Source organism: Acartia tonsa, chromosome 2 (assembly GCF_053477335.1).
Source record: "Acartia tonsa isolate MP-2025a chromosome 2, ASM5347733v1, whole genome shotgun sequence".
NCBI classification, from domain to species: domain Eukaryota; kingdom Metazoa; phylum Arthropoda; class Copepoda; order Calanoida; family Acartiidae; genus Acartia; species Acartia tonsa.
The window spans coordinates 46,495,249-46,520,304 of NC_137261.1; the positions used below are offsets into that span (position 1 = coordinate 46,495,249).

The window sequence follows — 25,056 nt, forward strand, 5'->3', positions numbered from 1 at the left end:
TCTAATCGTGCGGATATCAATCGGTTTCGAAGTCATTTACTCCAATTGTTTAAGTCTATGAATCTGCTTTTAACTCCTAGATTCTCCTTATGAATAGATATGATTCTATAATTTAAATCAATATTTGTTAACATTTGTTCTTGTAAAGAAAATTAAACATGATTACTCTATAGTTCTACTCTATTAAAACAAGGTATGAGTTATTGAGATAAAGATTAAGTTACCCATACATTTTGGGAGTTTTCAAAAGCTTTGATAAGGTTCTCTTCAAATCAATTGGATTAAAGGATTGGTTTATGTACAAAATTGTTTTTAACTTGTTCTTGTTCATGTTTTTAAAAGGATTGGTACTAAATTGTTTTTAACTTTGTTTTAAATAAAGAACATGTATTATAAAACAAGTATAAAGATATATATGTTTGTCTGTCTGTCTGTCTGGATTTTTAAGAGATTTCTTATATTGGTCATGTAAGATTTAATTTAGTTTTAGATAAATAATCCTTAAATTTTTACCTAATGTTTAAAATAGTATCTTTTAAAAGAGGCATAGTTAATAAATACTTGATCAAGAAAAGCATTAAAACTATAAGTTTTTTTTTGATTAATTAAACTAGGATGAACGTTATCAAATCCACTTGAGCCTGAATCTGTGTACAGAATTGATTTTAAATTCCTGACTAGTAATTTAGTCAAATATTCAAATATTTAGGCACTAGTTGTTTTAGCGTGTTTATTTTCTAGTTGCAAAGTTAAGTATTTGGAAAGTTGGAGATTTAAACTAAAACAGGTAATAATTATTTATCGCACCGGGCTAACAAAACTGATATTAATTTTATAATTTTTGTTACAATTTCTGTTAAAAATTGTCTGTAATACGTAGCTATACATGATTTTTTAGTATGGCTGAGATCCGATTCTAATCCAGCGGATATTTATTGGTTTCGAAGCCAGACTGGAAAGTATTGTTATTCTTTACACTAAACTGTGTATTATAAAAACTAGCTGATTTTAGAATATTACTTATGTATCAGTATTTCAGAATCTTGCTTTGCTTAATCTGTTTATGTTATAAGCAAATTCTTATATTACAATACTTATATTTGATTTTTTTTACCAAATACAAGCATTATTTTTTTTGTACAAATTTTCTAGCCCATATCACACCATTTCTTATTTAAATCCCCAACTGTATACATATTATTTGATTGTTTACGTGAGCTGGAATAAATTTAAAAGAGTTTTCTACAAACTTTAAAAAAAGACTTTATGGGACATCCTATGACTTAAATTTATCACATATCTGTGGTTAAACTTTATGGCTTAGTTTTTTTTTATGGTCAAGAAAGGGAGGGAGGAGACATTAGGCTGTTTTTTAGTCTAGTCCCCAAAATTTTCTTAAACGTTGACCTAAAAACTTTGGAGACTTTTTTTTATATTTTGACTGGTTGGTTCATAAAGATGAGTGTCCAAACTTTTTTCAACCAATTATTGTAATATACAGAGGGATTAATTTTGTGCATCATCATTGGGGATGTACAATGTACATCAATTTATCGGTCATTGTCTTATACCTTTAGATCTTTGCAAAAAAGTCAACTACAAACCTCTCGATAGCCCGTAAGTCCGACTCGCCGTTTTAGATAACTTATTGACAAACGTTATTTAATATCTTGAAAGTTGTCAAGCTAACAACTTTAAAAGTAAAGTTTCCTTTTGATTTTTATTTGCATACATTTGCTTTTAGGATAATATACACACAAGCAGGGATAAGACAATGGGCGATAAATTGATGTACCTCATCTGTATATTACAATTAGTAGTTAAACGTTTGAACACTAAACTAAATTAACCAACCAATATTCAATAAAAGTCCCCACAGTTGTTAAACCAACGAATAAGAAAACGTTATTATAAACTTTGGGAACAAGTGTAATAAATGGTCAAATGTCCCCTACATCCCTGGAATATAAGAGTGAAATTACAAAAGTTGGTTTCTTAACATGACAGAATAACAGCACATTAAACGGTATAATTAAACAAAAAATCTGTAAAATTGTAGTTTAAATGACTATAGGATTGCAGGTCTGATGAAAGAAGGTGTTTGTCCAAACACTTATTTTATTTACTTTTGTAGCAAAGCTACTCTATTTGCATATTGAATCAAAGAATGTATTATAAACAAGGATGATGACATTTATAAAAGCGCAGCTCTGAAACGGTAGGTCAGAACAAAATAAGCAAAATATAAATGTAAATGTCTAAACAAAATTGTATTCAAATTTGTTGCAAAACTGCTTAAATACAGGTTACTGTTGAAGGGCATTCTTACTAGGGTTGGGCTGGATACTTTTTTGGCCGGATACCGGATATCCGGCTGATTTCAAATGCCGGATATCCGGTAACCGGCCAGATATCCGGCCAACGCCGGATATCCGGCAAATATTCGGTTATCCGGCCAAATTACCGGATATCCGGCCGGATAACCGGCCAAATTACCAGATATTAAAGTAGTTTAAAAAAAAATTCTTCAGAAATCTTATATAAATTTACATAAAGTTAAACTTATTCAGAAAAAATGTTCTTCTAGCTTCAATAATAAGAAAATTATAGCCATTTAAGATTTTAAAAAGCAGAGATTTTTGGTGTAAAGTATAAAAAATTATAGAGCCGGATATCCGGCCGGATAGTTTCAATATCCGGTATCCGGCCGGATATTAAAAATGGCCGGATATCCGGCCGGATATCCGGCCACACCGGATATCCGGCCCAACCCTAATTCTTACTTCTTAATTAAGTCTCGATTATACAGGGTCATTCAAGAGAAATGATTTTTTTAAAAACCTAATTATGCATAGAAAATAAAACAATTATGTAAAATCCTTTATATATTTGGAAGACCTATTATGAGACATTTATGTTTCAAATATTTGAAAATGATTATTTCAACAAATTATGTCCTAAAAACCGGTTTTTCCAAAGGCCATTTTTCGAAGATTTATTGATTTAAAGGGTGTAAAAAAGTGTGCACCTTTTTGAAATTCAAATTGCTTGACTTGTGTTAATAGTAGAAAAATGTTGCGCATACCGTTGGAATCGTCATAAGCTCTAATTTTTGAAAATATAAGAACCGTTTTTGTGCTTTTTATAGTTTAGGAGCTACGTTGAAAAATTTGAGAAAAAGGTTGAAAATTTTTAAGAAATTGGAACATTTTACCTCGTAGCTCCTATACCATGCGTAGCACTATAAAGGTTTTCATATAGTAAAAAAATAGAGCTTATGACGATTCTAACGATATGCATAACATTTTTCTACTATTAACACAAGCCGCGAAATTTGAATTTAAAAAAGGTGCATATTTTTTTACAACCTTTAAATCAATAAATCTTCGAAAAAAAGGCCTTTGGAAAAACCGGTTTTTAGGACAAAATTTGTTGAAATAATCATTTTCAACTATTTGAAACATAAATGTCTCATAATAGGTTTTCCAAATATATAAAGGATTTTACATAATTGTTTTATTTTCTATGCATAATTAAGTTTTTAAAAAAATCATTTCTCTTGAATGACCCTGTAGATATGCTTCGCTTATAAAACTGTACCTTGTTGTAATAGGAATCAGTATTAAAAGAAACAGATGAATAGGATAATTATATCACATATAAAAATTGTTGTTAAAAAGGTTAAAAGCAACATGTTTAAAATAAACGTACGGATAAGGCCAAATTGTGAAAGAATTAAGATTTTTACGTCCTCAAATTAATCTGCTGAATTCTAATCCTTTGGAAAAATATTATTGACTTTCCATTTATGAAAGAAAGGCGTCGAAAATCTTTTATGAAGATTCCCCTTCCCTTGACCAAAAAGAATGTACAAACTTTTAACTGTCTAATTGGACATCTTGCCGTTCATACCAATGATCAAATCACCCCCCCCCCCCTCTACAACTTAAATTTAATATATAAAAATATGATTATAATATTGAATGATAAGTTGTAACCTTGTGATAAATGTATATGCTTGTGGTGTATATATGCTTTATATACATACATAACTTCAGGTATTAGACATTTAACGGTGTTATACAGCAATAACATTGAGAGAACATTTGGCGTCGATTTATGTTGCTATTATCAGTCTCAATTGGTCAGTTCGTTCATCCAGTAGAAGAGGAGGAAATGAGGTACAGGGGGATAATTGTGTGGTATCGTAATCTAAGCCCGCTGCGAGCTTCACTTTATTAGAGAATATAAAAATCTGGTGTAACATCCAAGTAATAATATATCTATTGTCCAATCCCTTTAGATCCCAGCATACATACTACATGCCTATATTTGATGCATTTTTGAATGCAGGGAGTGAGAGAGAGGGTTTTGTGTGTGCAATGCATGTTTGTGCACTATGACAGGGGTGTAGTAATGGTTCAATAGCCTATAAATATGTCCTTGGTTTAAATTAGGGTTGGGCCGGATACTTTTTTGGCCAGATACCGGATACCGGATATCCGGCTGATTTCAAATGCCGGATATCCGGCCAACGCCGGATATCCGGCCAAATTACCGGATATCCGATATAAAAAATTATAGAGCCGGATATCCGGCCGGATATAGAAAATGGCCGGATATCCGGCCACTACGGATATCCGGCCCAACTCTAGTTTAAATATTGGATATAATATAACTTGGATCTTACACCAGATTTTCATGTTCTCTATTAAAGTGAAACTCGCAGCGGGCTAAAATAACGATTCACCTCTTTCAACCCTTTACCCCAACCCCTCTTCTCCTGCTGGATGAACGAACTGATTAATAAACGAGTACCATATTAGCAACCATGTTAGAAAAGTTATAACATTAAACCAGTTTTGTTAGACCCGAAGGTCTGAAAGCCCGGGCTACCAAAACTGGTATTAATATTATGGTTTTTCATTTTATTAATCGTATTTAATTGTCTATAATACGATATGATACATGTTTTTTCAATATGGCTCAGAACAGGTTATTATCCAGTTCCACCAGATATTAATTGGTTTGAAGCCAATACCGAAAAAAATAAGAGACCATTTACCTATCCCAAAATCTAATATTGGCAAAATTCAGATAAATTTGAAAGATTTAAATTTAGATTGAGAAGTTGGTTTCTTCAAAATCAAACACTCACACACACACACACATACACACACACAATCAACAAGAACATTGAGACGCAAAGGTGGCGGTGTGTTGGGCAATGATGAAATTCAAAAGAACAAGGTATTATTTTTATATTATTATCTCTAAAGACTTGCGGCGGCACCCTTTGCTTATAGTATTTTCTTTGTATTCGAATAGACAGATTGGGAACAAAAAACATATTACTTTATAGATGAAATAGCTTAAAACCAACACAGGGACTAAAATGGAAAACAGAATCGGATTAGTGGTTAGCGAGATCTTTACAAACAAACAAAAATTTATAAAATAGTATATCAATCTTGAAAAAAAACCTTATTATTATAATATTTATTGGTAAAATATATCTTTTTAAAAATGTTATAAACTAAATTTTTTTCTCAGAAAATGTGGAGAATATTCTGTAAATCCACCATCTGATGTTGAAACAGGTATTTACATACAATCACAGATTATACAAAAGTTGTGATTTCATTCCCAGAGTACCTTGTCGAGGACAGAAACTCCCAACCATTTAAAAAATTTTTTTTTGTTAATTTATTTATTACTTTGTAAGGTTAGGGCAGGGTATATTGGGTTCTTGGTAGCCTCACAGGTTTCACCCTTGCCAATTAATTTCAGTTCTCGATTTTGACTATGAAATAAAGCACCAGTAAAGCTGCCCTGAAAATCATAAACTTATTTACATTATAGTTTTAGAGACAGGATAGCAATAAACAATCATCATCATCGCCATTTATCTCTTCTTTCCAGAGCATAGGCCACGTACAATGGTTCTCCATTTATCTTTGAATTGGGCCTCAGTAGAGGCTGCACTGAAAGATGAAAAATTCTTCTTTCTCAGTTCCTCAAGGAATTCCCTCCTCCAGGTTGTTTTTGGTCTGCCTGGTTTAAACAATAAACAATACAAATTTCAATTCAAAATAATGATTTATGTAAGGTTTTAGCCTATTTGCACGTTGAAAGGCATTGTGCACTCCTCCAAAATAAAATGTATTACTTAAAACACCTTACTACTTTGAGAGTTTTTTTATGTAAATGAAAGATAATAATTTTGAAATGAAATAAACCACATTTAGAGATAGTTTTGCAAATTAAAATAGCAACAATCAAAAGAAAAGTTTTGCACACCCACCAATCCTAAGCCCTAAGCTTTACAAAACTTAGCCAAAAAAGAGTTCATTCAATTCTGAATAATTTTTCAAAAATATTTCAGCTCAATAAATGTAAAAGTATAGATGTATAACCCCGCGTGGGGACCTTTTTCGTCTGCTAGCAAATTGCACTCGGCTCTTTTGTAGTGACATGATTATGTTAATATTACCGACGATATTGGCTGATATTCAAAGAACCAATTGAATATCAACACAGGGTCCTACCCGTTGGTATAGTTGCTTATAGCTAGTGCCTCCTCTATTCTTTTACTTTATTGTCAGCTCTTTGTTTTGATAATTTTTCTTTCTCGTAATAACCAAGCATTTAAAGTAGTTTTGATTACGTCATAATTAAAGATAACTGCTACTCTATAACTAAGGCAAATATTTAGACTTATACACTGCAGAATGGTGATATATAGTAAGTAAGGGGCCAATGGGCTTTTAATTACACTATAGTCCCCAAAGTTTTTTTAATAATTTTCTTATTCTTTTATGGCTTTTTGGAATTTAATGTATAACTTAAATGTAATATAGCTTCAATCAGTTCAAGCTGATAACTTGCTGCGGTATATTAAGAAATATTATTTCATATAAAAACGGAATATTTCAGTTACATTGAAAAAACACCCCAAAAGTTTGCCTATTATAAAAGTTGAAAATTTGGAATGAAAATTGATGAATCCGCCGCCTTTACAAAAGTTTATTTTTTCATTAGTTTAGAATACTTATATTCTTCAACAAGGTTTAAGAAGAGTAGAAAACCAAGGATGATAACATCTATAATTGCGAAGTATACAAATTATAAAAAACATGAATTAACATATATTTAGAGCAATGCGAACTCAGGATTTTGCCAGAGTGGGTGCGCGAAGCGCATGCGAAAATTTTGACACCTTCCTTTAACCATCATCAAGGGAGCTTTAGGGGGTGTAAGCTTTTTTCACACCACCCTTAAATTTAAAGTCTTTTTTTGCTTGACACCCCCTTTGGATCCTCTGAGGCGATGTAGACTTTTGTCAAGAGGGATGTACAGGGGTTAAAGGGGTTGGGCATCTAAGAGGTTGGAAATACCCCTCTACACCCCCTTCTGCATACACGCCACTAATATAGAATGTTAGATTATAATAAAAAAGTATGGACCTAGTTTATTGGTCAGTTCGTTTAACAGTAGGATGAGAGGGGTTTGGGTAAAGGGGATAGATGTGGGTATCGTTATTCTAGCCTGCTGCAAGCATCACTTTATTATAGTACATAAAAATCTGGTGCAACATAAAAGAAATAAAACATAAGTTATTAAACAATGTATATTAACTTCAGCGCCATTAATATCTCCGGCTGTAATAAAAAAATTTCGAGTATTAATGTTAGTATCTTAATAGAGATTTTCCGGACATAAACCATTAAGAAAGGTAGTGTTATGTAAAAGTAGGGACTCTTATTCTAAAAAAAGATAGATAATTACCAACTTAACTTCACCCTTCCCATTTTTTCTACTTCTTTCTGTTTAAAAATGACACTTAAAATGTAGGGTCGGGTTTTTTCTTTTACTTTTTAAGTACTGTTCGTTAATATTTATATGGTTTGTCCGTCTGTGTCTTTGCCTGAAGACAATAAAAAGTGTTTAATGATCTTTTGTTTCAGGAGAGGTGGCTTTAGAGGCTAAGGTAAGAACATATTTCTTCTATGTATAACGAAAAACAAGGACGGCTATGTCTTACAGACATAGACATATTTTCATCCTTGTAATACGCACCTAGAGGACTCTAGGGGCCCTTAAGGGGAGGAGGGAGTCATCCCCCACTTTCAATGTAGTTATTTTTTTTTGGGGGGGGGGGGTGGGCATTTTTCTAGAGGCGATTTCTCTCAGCTAAGATATTGGTGGAATCCTCCCCTAAAATAGTTATAAACCTTCCCGGGACCTTTCAGAGGCTACACTCTAGAGGAGAATCATATCAGTACACAGAGATTCTTTGGTACAAAAAGACACACACAGATCCTGTTACTTTTATATAATGATTATTATTTTAAAGAATGAGAATGGAAGATATACCCTGACAAATAAAGAAAGCATGAACTTTCAGAAATCTCCGTTTGGTAATTTCAGGTAAAACCAGCACAGGAGCTGTATTAAAAGGACTCTCCACAGAAAAATCAACTTTGGATTTTTGAAAATCTAACCTGAAACTATTATTCTCTGTTCAATTTTAGGCATTTTTTGTTTTTGTGGCATCGCGATCGAAGCCCTTTTAAAATTTTGTCCGCCGCCTATTTGTACTGCCGCTATAACAATATATACTACACTTTCCTCCACTCAATATATGTTCGCCGCTAAAGAACATTTGCTCCATTGCAACCGGCCGCTCTACGATTTATCCTCTTCCTTGACTGGACAATCCTGCCGCCTCCATTTTGTGTTCGCCTCCGCCAAATATAACCATCTTTTGCCGCAGTTGCCGCATTCATCGCCCTTCTCCGCCGCTACTCCGCTATACATTGCGTACGTTGCTATACACAACACCCCCAGCCTCCATTTAATTTCTGAACAAGGGAGAGGGGAGCATGTATTGAAACGCGACGTACAGCAATGAATAGCGGAGTAGCGGCGGAGAAGGGCGATGAATGCGGCAACGGCGGCAAAAATAGAAGCTAAAAATCACTAAAGCAGCACAAATTAAATGGCGGGAGGATTCACTTAAAGGAGGTCAAAAATTTCAAAGGGCTTCGATCGCGATGCCACAAAAACAAAAAATGCCTAAAATTGAACAGAGAATAATAATTTCAGGTTAGATTTTCAAAAATCCAAAGTTGATTTTTCTGTGGAGAGTCCTTTTAAGAATAGAAATTTTATCAGTTGATGATCATTGAGATCCTAGCTGGCAGATTTCTTTATGTAATAACTAGCGGCTGCTCTTAACTCTTAAGCTTGAGACAAAATAAACCTTACTACTTTCTGTAATACTAGCTGCTACGCCTCCCAGAGGCTCTAGGGGCACTTAAGGTGGGAGGGAGAAAAGTCGATTACCACTCCCCCCCCCCTCCATTTTCAATTTGAGAAAAATAATTTTTTTTTGTGTGGTCATCTTTTATTTTAAGGGTGAAGATACCCTCCCCCGACCCTGGAACTGTAAGAAGCTTCACTGTAAAGGAAAAGCAAATCAGTTTTGCAGTTAGTGAGATCCTTCACTACAGACAAAAAAGCTTACTGCTTTACATAATAGGATAGAGTGATCAACTCAGTTTAATTAAACATGTTATTTTTTTTTGATAAGTCCAATACATGGTGTTTCATTCTTAAAACAAATCTTCAGTTTATACTTAAAAAGACATGATGCTTTAATGAGTAAAAATTATATACTTATTAAATCAAAATATGAACTTTAATCGGATCTACTGCAGTTCACGGTAAAATATTGCTGGTAACGAATATTGCTAAAAATTTATGAATTTTAAAGGCTGCTAGCTGCCAAACGGCTGAACGTACAGATCATACCCGCACACCATTTTAAGCGGCATAAGGAGGCCTACAAATAATCTGGAATAGCCAAGATCCAATGATGCACAGGGAAAGCTTCACCGAAGAAAAACCGCGTAAAATAGGTCTTTTTCGCGCATTTCTCTGCACTGCAAGATAAATATGAATTACTGATTTATGGCTATTCCAGATTATTTGTAGGCCTTTTTATGCCGCTTAAAACTATGTGCGGGCATGATCTGTACGTTCAGCCGTTTGGCAGCTAGCAGGCTTTAAAATTTATAATTTTTTAGCAATATTCGTTACCAGCAATATTTTACCGTGAACTGCATTAGATCCCTTTAATCTTTAGGTCAAGTATTAGAAGATCCCTACAGAAGTTAAAAAAGAAAAGAGGGAAATCTATGGAAAGAGAAAATGCAGGGATTGAAGGATGTAGTAAAATTCAAACTTTCCATGGAATTTCAAAATTTTAGGGTGGTTTTAGGCTATTTTCCAAGCCTACCCTACCCTCCCCTATAGGCTAAATAATGTACAAAGTATATTGTTTTATACTTCATTTTTACATGTTATGACCGTTAAGAGACTGTTTTTCCCGTCAATCAATTCTTTAATCCTAAAAGCAGGGAATGACAATGAAGACAATAAAGAGAATAATGATGAAACCGGAGGTGACGAGAGAAGCAAATATGAAATCAATATTGATTATGCCAACAATACTGATAACTATACTATTAGGTTAGTCAAAATTTGGATATTTCAGATTATTTTAAAGGAAGCCTAAGCAATTCAAAATTTATCAGTTTTAGTAGTATAATAATAAGTCTATTTCTCCATAATCAGTTTATTTACTTTTTTAATAGATGAAGTTTGTTTGATGGATTGATGACACCCCAACACCCCCATTCGGCACGCCACTGTGTATATACAGTGGTTTTTTAATGGAACAAAAGCATTGATTTAACCACTTACCATTGATAAAATTTGATCCTTTGCAAAAATAGGTTTTCTTTTCTGATTCAAAATGCCCAAGAAAATAAGATATTAATGATCAAATTATGTCAATGATAAGTGGGTTTAATGAATGATTCGTTTGTTCCATTAAAAAAGCACCCTGTCTATATAATTTTCAGGCCCAAATCAGCCTTGGACATGAGAAAATCGAATGGAATGAAAACTATTGGAAGAAGACCATATTATTCTACTATTGAACTGAACAATAAGGTAAGGAAAGTTGTAAAAAAGTAGCACAGTAATAATAATCTAACACTATTTTTTTTAATAGATTGTTAGCAGCAATACTAAAAACGTTAAAAATAGAACTCATTACCATGCATAGTTTGTATTTTGTGACAAAAATCATGCCATCAAAGGATTGGTTGTCTGCTATGTACTGTTCCACGGGACAATTATTAGGTTAGAGACTTACCCTTACATCATGTTCTAGCTAACATTCTAAAATATTGCAGAACCTATTCTGACATATTAAGTAAATTAAATTGTAACTGTGATAACCTTAATGGCTGTATGGGTGTGTAAGTAAGTGTAATAGAAACTTTAGAATGAGGAGACTATTTTTCATTAATTTGAAGGAACATCAAAGTGATGGCTGGATGCATAACAATAAAAAATTACAGAAAATCTGTGCTTTCTAAAGCTGGTTTTTATCTGTTTATATTTGTAATGTTTAGAATGTGGATTATGGTCAGGATATAGATGACCATGAATACAACAATGATGAGACTGAGAATTATAATGATGATCATCAGGTACATACAAATTATATATCAATTTGACAGAGAGGGAGGGACATTAGGCTGTTTATTTCACTAGCGCCCTAAGCCCTATAATAATGCATTTCATTTGTTGGCTTAACAACCTCGGAGACTTTTATCCCTGTCAATTTGGTGTGTTAATGAATCAAGTTTTCAAAGGATTGCATGTGTCTTGAGGTTAGCTTTTTAAGGAATTATACTCTATATATGTGGTTATTCCATGTCTGAAAAGCTTTAAAATGTACATATTAAATCTTTCAAACAAATAATTTACTAAAGTTCTCCTCAGATATAAAGATTACCCCCCCCCCCCCCCCCGAAATGAATTTGAAATTTTAAATTTCCCCCTTCCCCCCGGATATTAATCGGTTTACAATTATCCGTATTGAGTCAAAAATCCCAAATATTAAGATATTGATGTTTAGGATAATACTGAAGAATATGAAGTGGAAGAAGTTGAAAACCTTGAGGATCAACAGATTTGTGTGGAAACTTTTGATAAACTTTATCATGAAACTCATCAGGTGTGCTTCAAAATAATTTAGAAATACTTATTTCCTCAAATATAGGTTTTTATATTAGAATCCTGAAATTACAAACCATTACAAACCTAAACCAAGATAATTCTACAAAGTGTTTTTAAAATTTAATTTTCAAAATTTTACAAAATATGGTGTAACTGTACCCCCACTCTTTAAAACTACCACAAAATGATTCTATATTCAGAAAATATCCAAAGATGAGAACTATGAAAACCAGAGTCTTGCAGACACTGATATTCACAGTGTTACAGAAAATAATGATGATGATGAGAACAACAACTTTGAGGCATCTGTTATTGTGCATGAAGGTATACAATTCATTTCTGCCTCTATTTGTATGTCAGCATGTTAGTGCCCAGTCACAAATAACCTATTGCTTAGGATGTCCTAACATTGAATTAGCCATCTGTGTCTATGCTTCCAAAATATCACTAAAAATATTTATTAAAACTTTTTTCAATTGATTGACTAAATTGCTGCACCCCTAGCGTCTAGAGGCTCTGTGTTCAAAGGTATAGAAAGGGGCTCGAAAGTTAGTCTAAAACCATCAAATGACTTACAATCAAAAAAGGAAATAGCCTAAAACCTATGTGAAGTTTACCTAAAAAAGAGAACCTAAATCAGTTCAGTAGGTATTGAGACTTTTTATAAAAGGGTTATTGTATTGTTTAGACCTGATCAACAATGATCTTTCTTATCTAGATGCTGATGATGAAATAGAATCTGAAACTGATAGAGACACTGTTGTAGATGCTAGCTATGATCTCAATAATGATGGGTAAGTAAATCAACTTAAAGATGCTAGCTATGATCTTAAGCTAGCTATGATCTTAAAAATGATGGGTAAGTAACTGAAATAGAATTAGAGACAGCTAGCATTGATCTCAATAATGAAGGGTGACTATATGAAATAGAATCAGAGATAGATAGAGACACTGTTGTTGATATGGACCTCATTTATTTGTCAGTTTGTTCATCCCTTAGGAGGCAAGGTAAAGGCGTAACGGTGGTTATCATTATTTTAGTCAGCTGGGAGTATTATTTTATTAGAGAACATGAAAATCTGATGCAACATTAAAGTAATTATATTTTGATTCTTAAAAGACTTTTTTTCTGAAAGTATACTATTGTAGTGATGAACAAAATGACAATGATGAGGACAATAAGGTTAATAATGATGTGGATGAGAAATGTGATGAAGAGAAAGAAGTATCTATCTATTCTGGCCAACAACCTAGAGGACCTCTTGCTGAACTGTACAAGTAAGATTAAAATCAATTTATCATATTTGTATCTAATATTCAAACACATCTCCAAATCTGACAAGTTTTTGAAACTAAATAATTTTATTCTTAGATTTTTACAAGGCAGTATCTAAATTGCTATTCTTGACTGGCTATAGGTTTGTCTTCGTTATAATAAGTTTTGGAATTTTATTGAGCTTTTTTAAAATTTTCTTTACACCCACTAAAAGTATAGTTGAAAATGATTATAAAGTTACTAATTAAGTCATTAAATAGTAAATACGTCCCTCATAACTAGTAAACACTTGCATACAATTTTCTTTCCAATTTGCAGTAAAATGTAATTATACCGCGGGAAAGACAAATTCATGAAAGCGAAGCTCAACAAAGAAGACAAAGTGACACACCAACATTAATAATTAACACTCCTTATTAAAAATTCCACATTTATATTGTATTTTTTTCTTAGAATTCAATAAAGTACTTCTTAGTGTCTTTGATTTTGTAGTTGCTATGCTTTTGTTAATATGTCTAATCATTTAAAGAATCACTATTTCAAAAGTCATATCAATATAAAAAGTTATGTCCCATAATTAAGCTTAAAATTAATATTTTAATATAAAGTTAATGATCATATGATAAACAATAAAGAGTAGCAATTCTTCAAATAGGTTCTTTTGATTTTAAGAAATATTTTAACCAGGGTTCGGAAGCCGCGCCTCAGCCGCGCATAAGCCTCAGTTTTAAACCTGCTTGTGAGCAGAAAAAGAAATTTTTGAAAGAAGGATTGTCTAATAAAGAGACAGTTTTATACATCCAGCTAAATTTTATAGTGATAAAATGACGATTTCACTGAGGCTTACACGCGGCTTACGCGCGGCTTCCGATCCCTGATTTTAACACAACTCTAGCATTTTATAACTCATCAAATTGGTTAATTGTAAGGATGTGGTGACGTAAAAACATACGGACAGACACAAACTAGAAAAACATCAATTTTACAAACCATTAAAGAAAACATAAAGTTTAAATATCTAATTTTAATCATGCAATTAGTTTTGAATGGATTAAGTAAAAAGATTGGACATTGAATAAATGTATAATTATAGATGTATAATCTAGACAACTACCTGGCCCAAGTGGTGGGGCCCTTTTTCGTCTTCTAGCAAATTACTTTAGGATCTTTGGCGAATCTATATTCTCGAAACTATTGGCTGATAAAGACCCAATTGAAAGTCGGCACAGGCTCCCCACCCCGTGGGTAGAGTTACATATAGCTCGTGCCACCTATATTCTTTTACTGTAATGAACAATGAAAGAAAATTTTGATTTAAAAATTTTCAGGCATGAACTTACTAAAAGCCAGGAGACGACTACAGTAGCTGAAGTAACAGAAAATAAAAGATCAAGTATAATTGTGGAGCAAGTTATTGTACATTCAGAAATCTTTGAAACAAAGGTAAAGAATTTCAAGCTTTGCAAAAACCTTTAACCATTTAAGAGCCTCAAATTTTGTTGTATATTTTCCTGTATAAATAAAGAAGAGTGTCTTCGCCCCTTCGCACAGTTTTACCCCTCATTTCATTTTGTTTCCAAAACTTTTTGGGGGTAATTTTATCTTTTTTTTTGGGAAGTTGTCTCACCCTAAGGACAATAGCTAAAACCACCACAGGACCAGTATATACCCTGAGAAGCACAACTTTGTCTCTCCAGTGGTTACTGAGATCTTAAGAATTAGACAGACAAAAGGACATCTTACTACTTTATATTATAGACCAGCGGCTACGCCCCTAGAGGCCTCTAGTGGCACTTTAAATATTTTTTTTTATATTTTAAATATAATTTATAACGTTTGACGTTTATATTGAAAAAAAATTTCGGAGGAGAACCCGATCGGTTCAGCGGTTAGCGAGCTTCTTCGGTACAGACACACAGATACACAGACACACAGACAAACAAACATCCTGTTACTTTAGTATAAGGACTAGCGGCTACGCCCCTAGAGGCCTCTAGGGGCACTTGAGGAGGGGGGAGTCGAATTTGATAACCCAATTTCTTATTTTAGATTTTAAAAGAAAAAGATTTCTTTTTTTTTTGGGGGGGGGGTATTTTTCATTTTTGGGGGAGTTGGGGGTGTCCCACCCCCCAAGAAAATAGTTATAAACCTTCCCGGGACTTATGAGAAGCTACCCTGTTAAGGAGAACCCGATCGGTTCAGCAGTTAGCGAGATCCTTCGAGACACACAGATACACAGACACACAGACAAACAAACAGACAAACATCCTGTTACTTTAGTATAAGGATAAATAGCGTAGCAAGACAACATTATCTAATAAGAGTAAGAAACGTGACAAGATTAGTTCTAATTAGATTTTTCAAATCTACCAAAACTTAGAAATAGATTGAAGTACGTTAATCCCTAAGTTATAGAGGATCTGCACCAACAAGGATGACAGAATCCATAAAAGCAAGGCTCTAAAATGAGAAGGATGGACAAACGAACACAAATTGTAGAGTATCGAATTTAATACTACATATAAAGGGTATACTTTCACTTTTAAGATTTGATTACAAAGATGCTTTGCTCATAATATTGCACATTGTTGTCCTTTCATTATCATTATTCTAAAAATCCAAAACGGACGAACGGACTGACCCTAATTATATAAAAATAACCTAATTTTAAATAGGATGAAAGTACAGATTCTGCCACCAACGCCGCCAATATATCTGCCATACTTAATCATCTGAAATCATGTGACGGGGGGGAGGAGGCACCCCAGGCACCCTCTGCAACACAAGTTAATAAATCAACTCAAGTTGAGGAAAAAAGGAAGAAGGTTAGTGCTTTTTCGAAGCAGTAAACTTATTAAAATTTTTGTTTTCTTTTTCATTTTTTTTCTGCTAATCTTTTTTCCAGTATCGCATCGCAACTGGTATGTTACAACCCGGTCTCAGCCATACTGAAAAAAAAACTATGTATAGCATCGTATTATATCCAGTGTTCTACGAATATAAAGGTGGTTTTAATCTTATAAATGAACCTAGTAATAGTGTCTAACTTTTTATCTTTGTGACGTAACAAAAATCGAAGGATGAGAGGAGAGGTGGGAAAGGAAACCCCTAAAAAAAGATGAATTTTTGTTACGTCACAAAGATAAAAAGTTAGACACTATTACTAGGTTCTTATAAATTTACATTTTGATATCTGCGGAAAGCGATTACTATTCTAACATTTTTGCTCTATTTTAGTACTCATATTTTGACTCTTTCAAACGACTTTGCCATATATCATTACATTTCCCCCCAATGTGCGCTATTTTACAAATTTTTATGAAATAATGACCACCACGAAAAAAAATTGTTAGTGGTTTAGAGTTTCAATTTAGAAACAATAGACAGTTTAAAAATAATTGATGAGGTTATAATTTCTACCATAGTATATATTATTTCAACATAGATATCATGAGAAATTTACTAATTTGATAAACATGTAAAAATTTATTTTTAAAAAAGTGCGTTTTTAGTAATACATTGCATCGTATTATAGACAGCTTCCCGCGGATTTTGAAATAAAAAATCATGAGATTAAAACCATTTTTTTAGCCCCGAAGGACCGGGCTAACAAAACTGGTATTAATTTTATGATTTTTATTTTATCATTCGTGGAGAACTGACTGTAATACATGATTTCTGAGAACCTGTTCTAATCCAGCGGATCTTAATTGGTTCAAAACCATGCTAGAAAAATCTTTCTTTACTTTTATTCAAATGATATAAGATTAATGATTATAATTATTTGACAAAAAAAAAGACAAAAATTGTACGTATAATTGTTTTCAGAGCCCCTACTTACCGGCAGACGTAGAAAAGGTAATAGTTATTTCTCGTATCGTATTATAAACGGCTTTCCGCGGATATAGAATGTACAATTATAAGATTAAAACTAGTTTTTTTAGCTCCGTAGTGCCGAAGGCACCGGCTAAAAAAACTTGTTTTAATCTTATGATTGTACATTTCTATATTTGTAGAAAACTGGATATAATACGATGCTAGACATAGTTTTTTCGTATTCATGAGAACCGGTTCCTATCCACCGGATTCAAATGAATACGAGAAAATATTTTATAACAATTGGGGACATTTTTTCATATTTGAATTGGTATTATCAAATAGAAACCGTATGAATGTTTAAAATGTCCAAAATTAGTTTTTTCAAAATAATATAATAATATTTCTAAATTATACAATGATTTCGAAATCTACTTATTTTAGAAGTTTTCATAAAAGATTTATAAAAAGAAAGCAAGGATGATAACATCCATAAGTAGCAAATCATATAAATATTTTGAAAAATATGATCTAGAAATTTAATTTTGATACCACATATTACTTAACAAATGGAAATCCCAGACCAAAAATACTTTTTCTTTCTTGTATAAAATAGGCGACAGCCTACATAAAAAAACTATTTCTATCTTATTGAGTTGACGGATCGTCATACATGCATACCACTATACAATGTTAATTAAGTAGTTCAGAAACTTATATTAAACCTTAATGGATTAATTATTACTTGGATCTTTTACCAGACTATCATACACTCTAATAAAGTAAAACTTGTAGCAATCCCCCCTATCTCCCCCCTTTACCCCACCCCACCCCTTACTGGATATACGAACTGACCAATAAATAACAGGAGAAATAGCAACCTTAATTGACGACAATTTTTCCCACTGCCATACTATCCACGTATGTTTTACAACCATTTATAACTTTATATTTGTAGCCCCGAAGCCCTGCCTTGGTAACACATCCCTATGTGAAAAGAAAGGATATAGAACTGGATCTCCAGGTTGGACAGATTGTATTCCTGCACAGACGACTCAGGTAGTTGAATCTTAAAAATAGTAATTTATTGCCTGTTTACTGGTTCTTAGCCATACTAAAAAATTATCTACATATAGCATCGTATTATAGACAGCTTTCCACGGGTATAAAAAGATAAAGCAGTTCAAAGTTTAAAACTAGTTTTGTTAGCCCAAAGGGACCGAAGACTTGGGCTAACATAACTGACATTAATTTTATGATTTCTATTTCAATACTCGTGGAAAATTGTCTGTTTTACAATGCTATGCATGATTTTTCAATATGGCTAAGAACCGGTTTTAGTTTATCAGATATTAATTGGTTTTAAAGCCATCCATCCTGCAATAGGTATTATTAAAAAGGGAGAATGCATTAGCCAGTAAACAGGCAAATACATGTTTCTGCACAATTAGAAGTATTTGGCTTGAATAGATGATATCAATGAATAAAATATTACACTTAAAAATTATCTGTCATTTTCATGTTTTATCTTTTGTTATTATTGACTGATGAAAAATGATCTTTTCAGTCCTGATTGGTATTATGGAGAGTGCCATGGGGTCATGGGTTTTATTCCCGCAAATCATATCAAAATCCTTACATATGGCGACGATGGTAATGAAAAGGTATGCAGTTGCTAGTTATCTGCTAGATGTCGAATTAGATACTGACCCATAAATTGATGTTATAGAAAAGTCAGGGAAGGAGGAGACATTGGACTTAAAATTCTAAGGACAAACAAACTCTCTTGTGGCGTGCACAGTAATTCAACAGTGGAGTGAAAAAAGTGGACGGCATTTCTTTTAAATTTTGCTACTGTACGGCGTACGTCACTTATTAGATCAATAGTCTTTATAGTACAAATATTGATTAATTGATTGATTTTAAGGTGAGAGCCATTGCTAAAACGAAGTACACTGCAAGAACAGACAGAGAATTGTCGCTGGAAGTGGGTCAACTTGTCTATATTACTCACAGGTAGATTAAGCTAGGCTCAACTTGTCTATATTACTCACAGATACAATTCAGCTAACTGTGCTAAAACCATGCATAGGTAGATAATTGCAATAAACAAAAGGATAGATATATTATTAGTACATTAGCAAAATACATACATGCATAATCATAAAATCACAGCAATCGCCAAAAAGCGTTAAACCTTTTCATTCTGGAAAAATAAGTAAAGCCGTTTACAAGATCTTAACAAACACACAGGTCACTGTTGTATAAATATTACTGTTAAAAAATACCGTTCTTAATTTTTATTTATATTGTAATAATTTTGTATCCGTATTTGAAAGTAACAGGATGTACATATGTCTGTCTGTACTGAAGGAACTTGCTGACCCAATGTGATTTCTCTTTACAGTGTAGCTTCTCCAAGTTTATAAAGGTTTTTATCTATTTTCTGTATTACCACCCTCCATGAGAGAAAAATCCCTTCACCCCAAGCTCCAAAAATTTGTTTTACTTCTTATCAAAAGTAGGAGAGGGTCGACTCCCCCACCCCACCTAGAGGCCTTAGGTGTGCGGTACCAATTACTTAAAATTAAATATTGTATGTGCTACTTTTGATATATTTGTTTAGATTAGACTATTATTGGTATACTGGACATTCTCTTGGTAAAATTGGTATAGTTCCTGCTCAATATCTAGAAATTTTATCTTCCTCAAAGGTAATTATCTTAGTAAGATTGGTATAGTTCCAGCTTAATGCCTAGAAATTTTATCTTCCTCAGAGGTAATTCTCTGAGTTAGATTGGTATAGTTCCAGCTCAATACCTAGAAATTTTATCTTCCTCAAAGGTAATTCTCTTAGTTAGATTGGTATAGTTCCAGCTCAATACCTAGAAATTTTATATTCCTCAAAGGTAATTCTCTTAGTTAGATTGGTATAGTTCCAGCTCAATACCTAGAAATTTTATCTTCATCAAAGGTAATCCTCTTAGTAAAATTGGTATAGTTACAGCTCAATGCCTAGAAGAAATTTTATCTTCCTCAAAGGTAATTCTCTTAGTAAGATTGGTGTAGTTCCTGCTCAATGCCTAGAAATTTTATCTTCCTCAAAGGTAATTATCTTAGTAAGATTGATATAGTTCCAGCTCAATACCTAGAAATTTTATCTTCCTCTAAGGTAATTCTCTTAGTAAGATTGTAATAGTTCCAGCTCAATACCTAGAAATTTTATCTTCCTCTAAGGTAATTCTCTTAGTAAGATTGTAATAGTTCCAGCTCAATACCTAGAAATTTTATCTTCCTTAAAGGTAATTATCTTAGTAAGATTGGTATAGTTCCAGCTCAATACCTAGAAATTTTATCTTCCTCTAAGGTAAATATCCTAGTAAGATTGGTATAGTTCCAGCTCGATATTTGTTTAGATTAGACTATTATTGGTATACTGGACATTCTCTAGGTAAAATTGGTATAGTTCCTGCTCAATATCTAGAAATTTTATCTTCCTCAAAGGTAGTTCTGTTTTATCATTTCACTGGGGGCTTCAAGGGGGAGGGGTAAACTTAAGAAATGATGAACAATTATTTTTAAGGAGGCGGGGGCTTTTTTTCTAGAGGCGAAAAGTCCAGCGCTTTTGACAGACAAAACAATATATGAAAGATTAATAAAAGGTGTAAATCTGCATGAAAGCCCTTATATTGATTGTCGTTTAAAAACATGTAAATAGTTTAGTTCATCGACAATTTTATTAATTGCCTTAAAGTTAACAAAAATCATTGATAATAACATCATTATTTTATAAAAAAAAAACAATTATAAAGTTATTTTGTTATACAAATTTATGTTTTTCTGCCAGGATGGTGGTTTACCTCCGATTCCAGTTTGGTATGATAGATCTCAGAGACAGGTTGGTAACAAAATTTAGCTCTGTTTACAACAACTAGCGGATACGCCCCTAAAGACCTATAAAGCACTTGAGAAAATGAGGGTATTTCGATCCTCAACTTTACATTCATTTTTGGGTGGGGGATTTTTCCAGGGAAGATTGGCGTTATCCTCTTAGAAATTTTTTTTTCAATTTTTTTCAATTTTTTTCAATTTTTTTCAATTTTGTACCCCCCCCCCCCCCCCCCCCCCCCCCGACTACCGACGAACAACTATTTTAGGTTAGGTTAGGTTTTAGGCTAGGGAGCCGAGCGCTGCGGCTAGGCAGGCAAGGGGGCCGAGCGCTGCGGCTAGGCAGGCTAGGGAGCCGAGCGCTGCGGCCACGGTTCATAGTTCGTTGTCGGGGGGGGAGGGGGGGGGTACTCAAATTTTCAATATTGAAAAAAAAATTTCTAAGAGGATAATACCGGAAGATTTTTGGGGGGAGGTACCCTCCCCCCAAAAAGTTAAAAACCTACCTGAACCCATAAAAAGCTTCACAGTAAAGGAGAACGATGTCGGTTCAGTGGTTAGCGAAATCTTAAGCTATAGACAGGCAGACACCCTGTTTCTTTTTATAAAAGGATAGATAATAGTTTGGTGTCTCCTAATTTTTTCCTAAATATTATAATCAAAGAAGATATAGGGGCCTTGATGTATAGATTTAAAAGATGTTAATATTTTGTTTAGGCTTATCATATTGATGTTATTGAAGATATAACAAGAGCTGAAAAGAATAGTTCTGCTTATGATATCTTTATTTAGGCTTATGATATTGATGTTATTGAAGATGTAACAAAAGCTGAAAATAATTGTTCTGCTTATGATATTTTTATTTAGGCTTATGATATTGATGTTATTGAAGATATAACAAGAGCTGAAAAGGATAGTTCTGCTTACGATATGGATAGGAATCTCAACAAAGAGACTGATAGAAAATCAAGGTCATATTTTTTATGAGATTTTTAAAATTAATGTTTGTAACTGCAAAGTTAGACGTGTTAATATGGAATATTGTGACAAAAGAATTTTTTTCACACCTACGATATTGGAAAATTTGTTCCTTCATGGTTAGGGGAGGGGATGGGGTAAATTCATAAGTTATATTAGCCAGCTTGAATAAACCTTTTATCAGGGTATGCAAGAATCTGTCACAATATCTATGACATAGTATACCCTATGATGGAGATTTAGAGTCTTTTTGACTAAAACAAAACAATAGATAACAATTGGGTGTAGTTTTAGCTCAGAGTCATATCTATTGGTAGTTTAGGTTATCCCTCCACTAATAAACTAACAATCTACCCTAGAAAAACTTTCCTGAAAATTGTGGGATTAGAGCGTCACTTTAATTTATTGTTTTGTTATTTTTCAAGGGGCGATTTCTCTTAGGAGGGTTAAGATACCCTTCCTAACATAGTTATAAACCTTCTCTTAATCTTATTAGAAGCTTTGCAGTAAAGAAAAACCATATTGTTTCAGCATTTAGCAGGATCTTTAGCTACAGACAGACACACACACAAATACAGTTAGACATCCTGTTACTTTTATATAACACAATGTTTAATGTTATTATATTTTAGAATGAGAGAAAGATACAGGGAGAGATCATCCGACCGGACTGACCGATATGATAAAGAATCCGTCAAACAAAATTTGTTGGGCAGAAATTATTACAATAAATCCTCCAGCAAAGATGTTTACTCCAGCTCTTATAAAAAAGAACCGATAATTTTTGTATGATTGTATTTACTTTTTTGGTTGCACACACATCTACTCTAAAACTAAGTAATTCTATAGTCTTTAATGTTTTCCAGTATGGTTTCAAAACGTATTGATATCTGCTGGATTAGAACCGGTTCTTTGCCATACTGAAAAATCTCAAAAACGTCATTTTACAGACCAGTTTCCACGAATATTAAAAAAAATAATACAACTAAAACCAGTTTTGTTAAACCGGGCATTCGGCCCCTCTGGGCTTACACAACTGGTTTAAATCTTATAATATTTCATATTAATATCCGCGGAAAGCTGTGTATAATACGATGCGAGAAAAAAAAACTATATCTTGTTTAAGTTGTAATTAAAAAATTATTTATTTTTCTTCAAATGACTTGTCTAACAGTCAGTTTTAAAAATTCCTGGCGAAATATTTTCTTAATGTACAATATTTTACTGTTCTGAGCTACTTGTGAAAAAATATGTCCCTGTTGTGATTTTTATAAATTCTAGTTATAACAATATGTGTAAATTGTAATATTTTTGTAGATAAAAAGTTTAATGTTTATATTTTTGATTTAATATTTTGTAAACTAATGTCTTTCTGTGTATAATAATTTTTAGATATGAAAATAAATTTTCTTGTAAACATAGGGTGCTTATTTTTAATTTTTATTTATTTATGCACTTCTGTAATATTGTAAAATTTGAAAGAATAAAATACTCCAATACTAATAATACTGATCCAATGGATATATATTATAATATACGTGGATATTATGACAGGGGAAAAAAGGTTGCTAACATGGAACTTATTTATTGGACAGTTCGTTCATCCAGCAAATTGTAATTTTCAAATAATAATAAATCCATTACTGATTCCCTCAAAAAGAAATACAGAAATGGTTGTTTATTAAGATATCTAGTACCACGTTTGAATTATTCTGAAGCTTTAGATCTCAATAACTAGTAAGCCGATTTAGTTCTCTATTTTAGGTCCTGGGATGGTTTTAGGCAATATCATTTTTGGATTTAAGCTATTTTTTGCCATCTCCTACCCCAACCAATGCAGAGCCCTTTGATGCTAGGGGCGCAACCACTGGTATAAATAAAAAGAAAAGGTTGTTTAATAAAAGGTGGAGTACTCTGTTTCTCTCTATAAATTTCAGGGATCTAAAGAGATAAGACAATGGCCGATAAATTGATGTACATCCCTAATGATTATACACCAAAGTACCCCTTCTGTAGATTACAATTAATGGTTGAAACGTTTAAACACTTATATTAATGAACCAATCATTAAGTTCCTAAAGTTGATAAGCCAATGAATAAGACATTATTATAAAACATTGGGGACTAGTGTAATAAACAGCCCAATGTCCCCCTCCCACCCTGATAAATTTAGTATTCTAAGTGTGTTACAAACATAACACAAAACTTTGATATTTCTTACTTGCATTTTTCTCTCCCTTTTTTCACTCCCTCTATCTATCTATCTATCTATCTATCTATCTATCTATCTATCTATCTATCTATCTATCTATCTATCCTTCTATCTATCTATTTTATCTTTTTTCTTTTTCTTTTCTCTTTTTAATTACGGAACAAAGTCTTTACTCATTTGCAAGTAGTAAAGGAAAAGCATTTTCAATTAACTAGCAGCTTAGTCCTTTACGGCTAGGGTTGAAAAATGAATAGGTGGAGAGTAAAACATTATCTAGAAATAGCTTATATATTGAAAAGCAATTATTTAAAATAATATTAGGCATAAAATAAGAATGGACTTTAAACTTTAAACAGATTTTTATGAGCCATACTGAAAAATCACATTTATACTAGTATGCCGTTTTGAAACCGATTAATATCCGCTGGATTAGAACCAGTCCTGATCCATACTGAAAAATCATTAAAAATTGAAGTAAAAAATTTTGTTTTACTATATAATATAGTATAAATGTGTAAATTGTTTATGTGAAAATACTAGTTTTTTTCTCCCTAAGGATTTTCTTGTTTCTTGTAATTTATTGTTAGAAATGGTTACCCTACCTTTTACAACTATTTATACCAATAGATATACTAGATTTAGATAGTGAAGATATTAGATATAATAATCCCTATAATTATGAATCTAACAGGTTTTCTGTCTGTGAGTACTGAAGGATCTTACTTATCGCTAAACCGATACGGTTCTCCTGTACAGTAAAGCTAATCAAAGGTCCTGGGAAGGTTTA

The 25,056-nt window shown here is 32.8% G+C and overlaps 1 protein-coding gene across 1 annotated transcript; it reads left to right on the plus strand.

The window, feature by feature from the left end:
• Positions 1-654: 654 nt before the first annotated feature.
• On the plus strand, positions 655-23,176 carry LOC145312579 (uncharacterized). Its single transcript, XM_080151835.1, has 23 exons — positions 655-787; positions 5,123-5,250; positions 5,554-5,600; positions 7,968-7,990; positions 8,357-8,430; positions 10,151-10,233; positions 10,422-10,536; positions 10,932-11,022; positions 11,490-11,567; positions 11,999-12,097; positions 12,300-12,423; positions 12,818-12,893; positions 13,249-13,377; positions 14,704-14,818; positions 16,051-16,200; positions 17,204-17,233; positions 18,150-18,250; positions 18,759-18,855; positions 19,119-19,207; positions 19,818-19,905; positions 21,039-21,089; positions 21,947-22,050; positions 22,690-23,176. The coding sequence occupies exons 2-23, from the start codon at positions 5,228-5,230 to the stop codon at positions 22,847-22,849; spliced, it is 1,947 nt and encodes a 648-aa protein (XP_080007961.1). The 5' UTR covers positions 655-787; positions 5,123-5,227; the 3' UTR covers positions 22,850-23,176.
• The last annotated feature ends 1,880 nt before the right edge of the window (positions 23,177-25,056 follow it).

What these genes read in the sequence shown, in the direction of transcription:
- LOC145312579 (XM_080151835.1), top strand. Translation starts at nt 5,228, where the DNA reads ATGATGAAATTCAAAAGAACAAG. An exon ending in ACTGATAACTATACTATTAG is followed by an intron (nt 10,537 to 10,931) that starts GTTAGTCAAAAT and finishes TATAATTTTCAG; the next exon opens with GCCCAAATCAGCCTTGGACA. An exon ending in CTTGTCTATATTACTCACAG is followed by an intron (nt 19,208 to 19,817) that starts GTAGATTAAGCT and finishes ATATTTGTTTAG; the next exon opens with ATTAGACTATTATTGGTATA.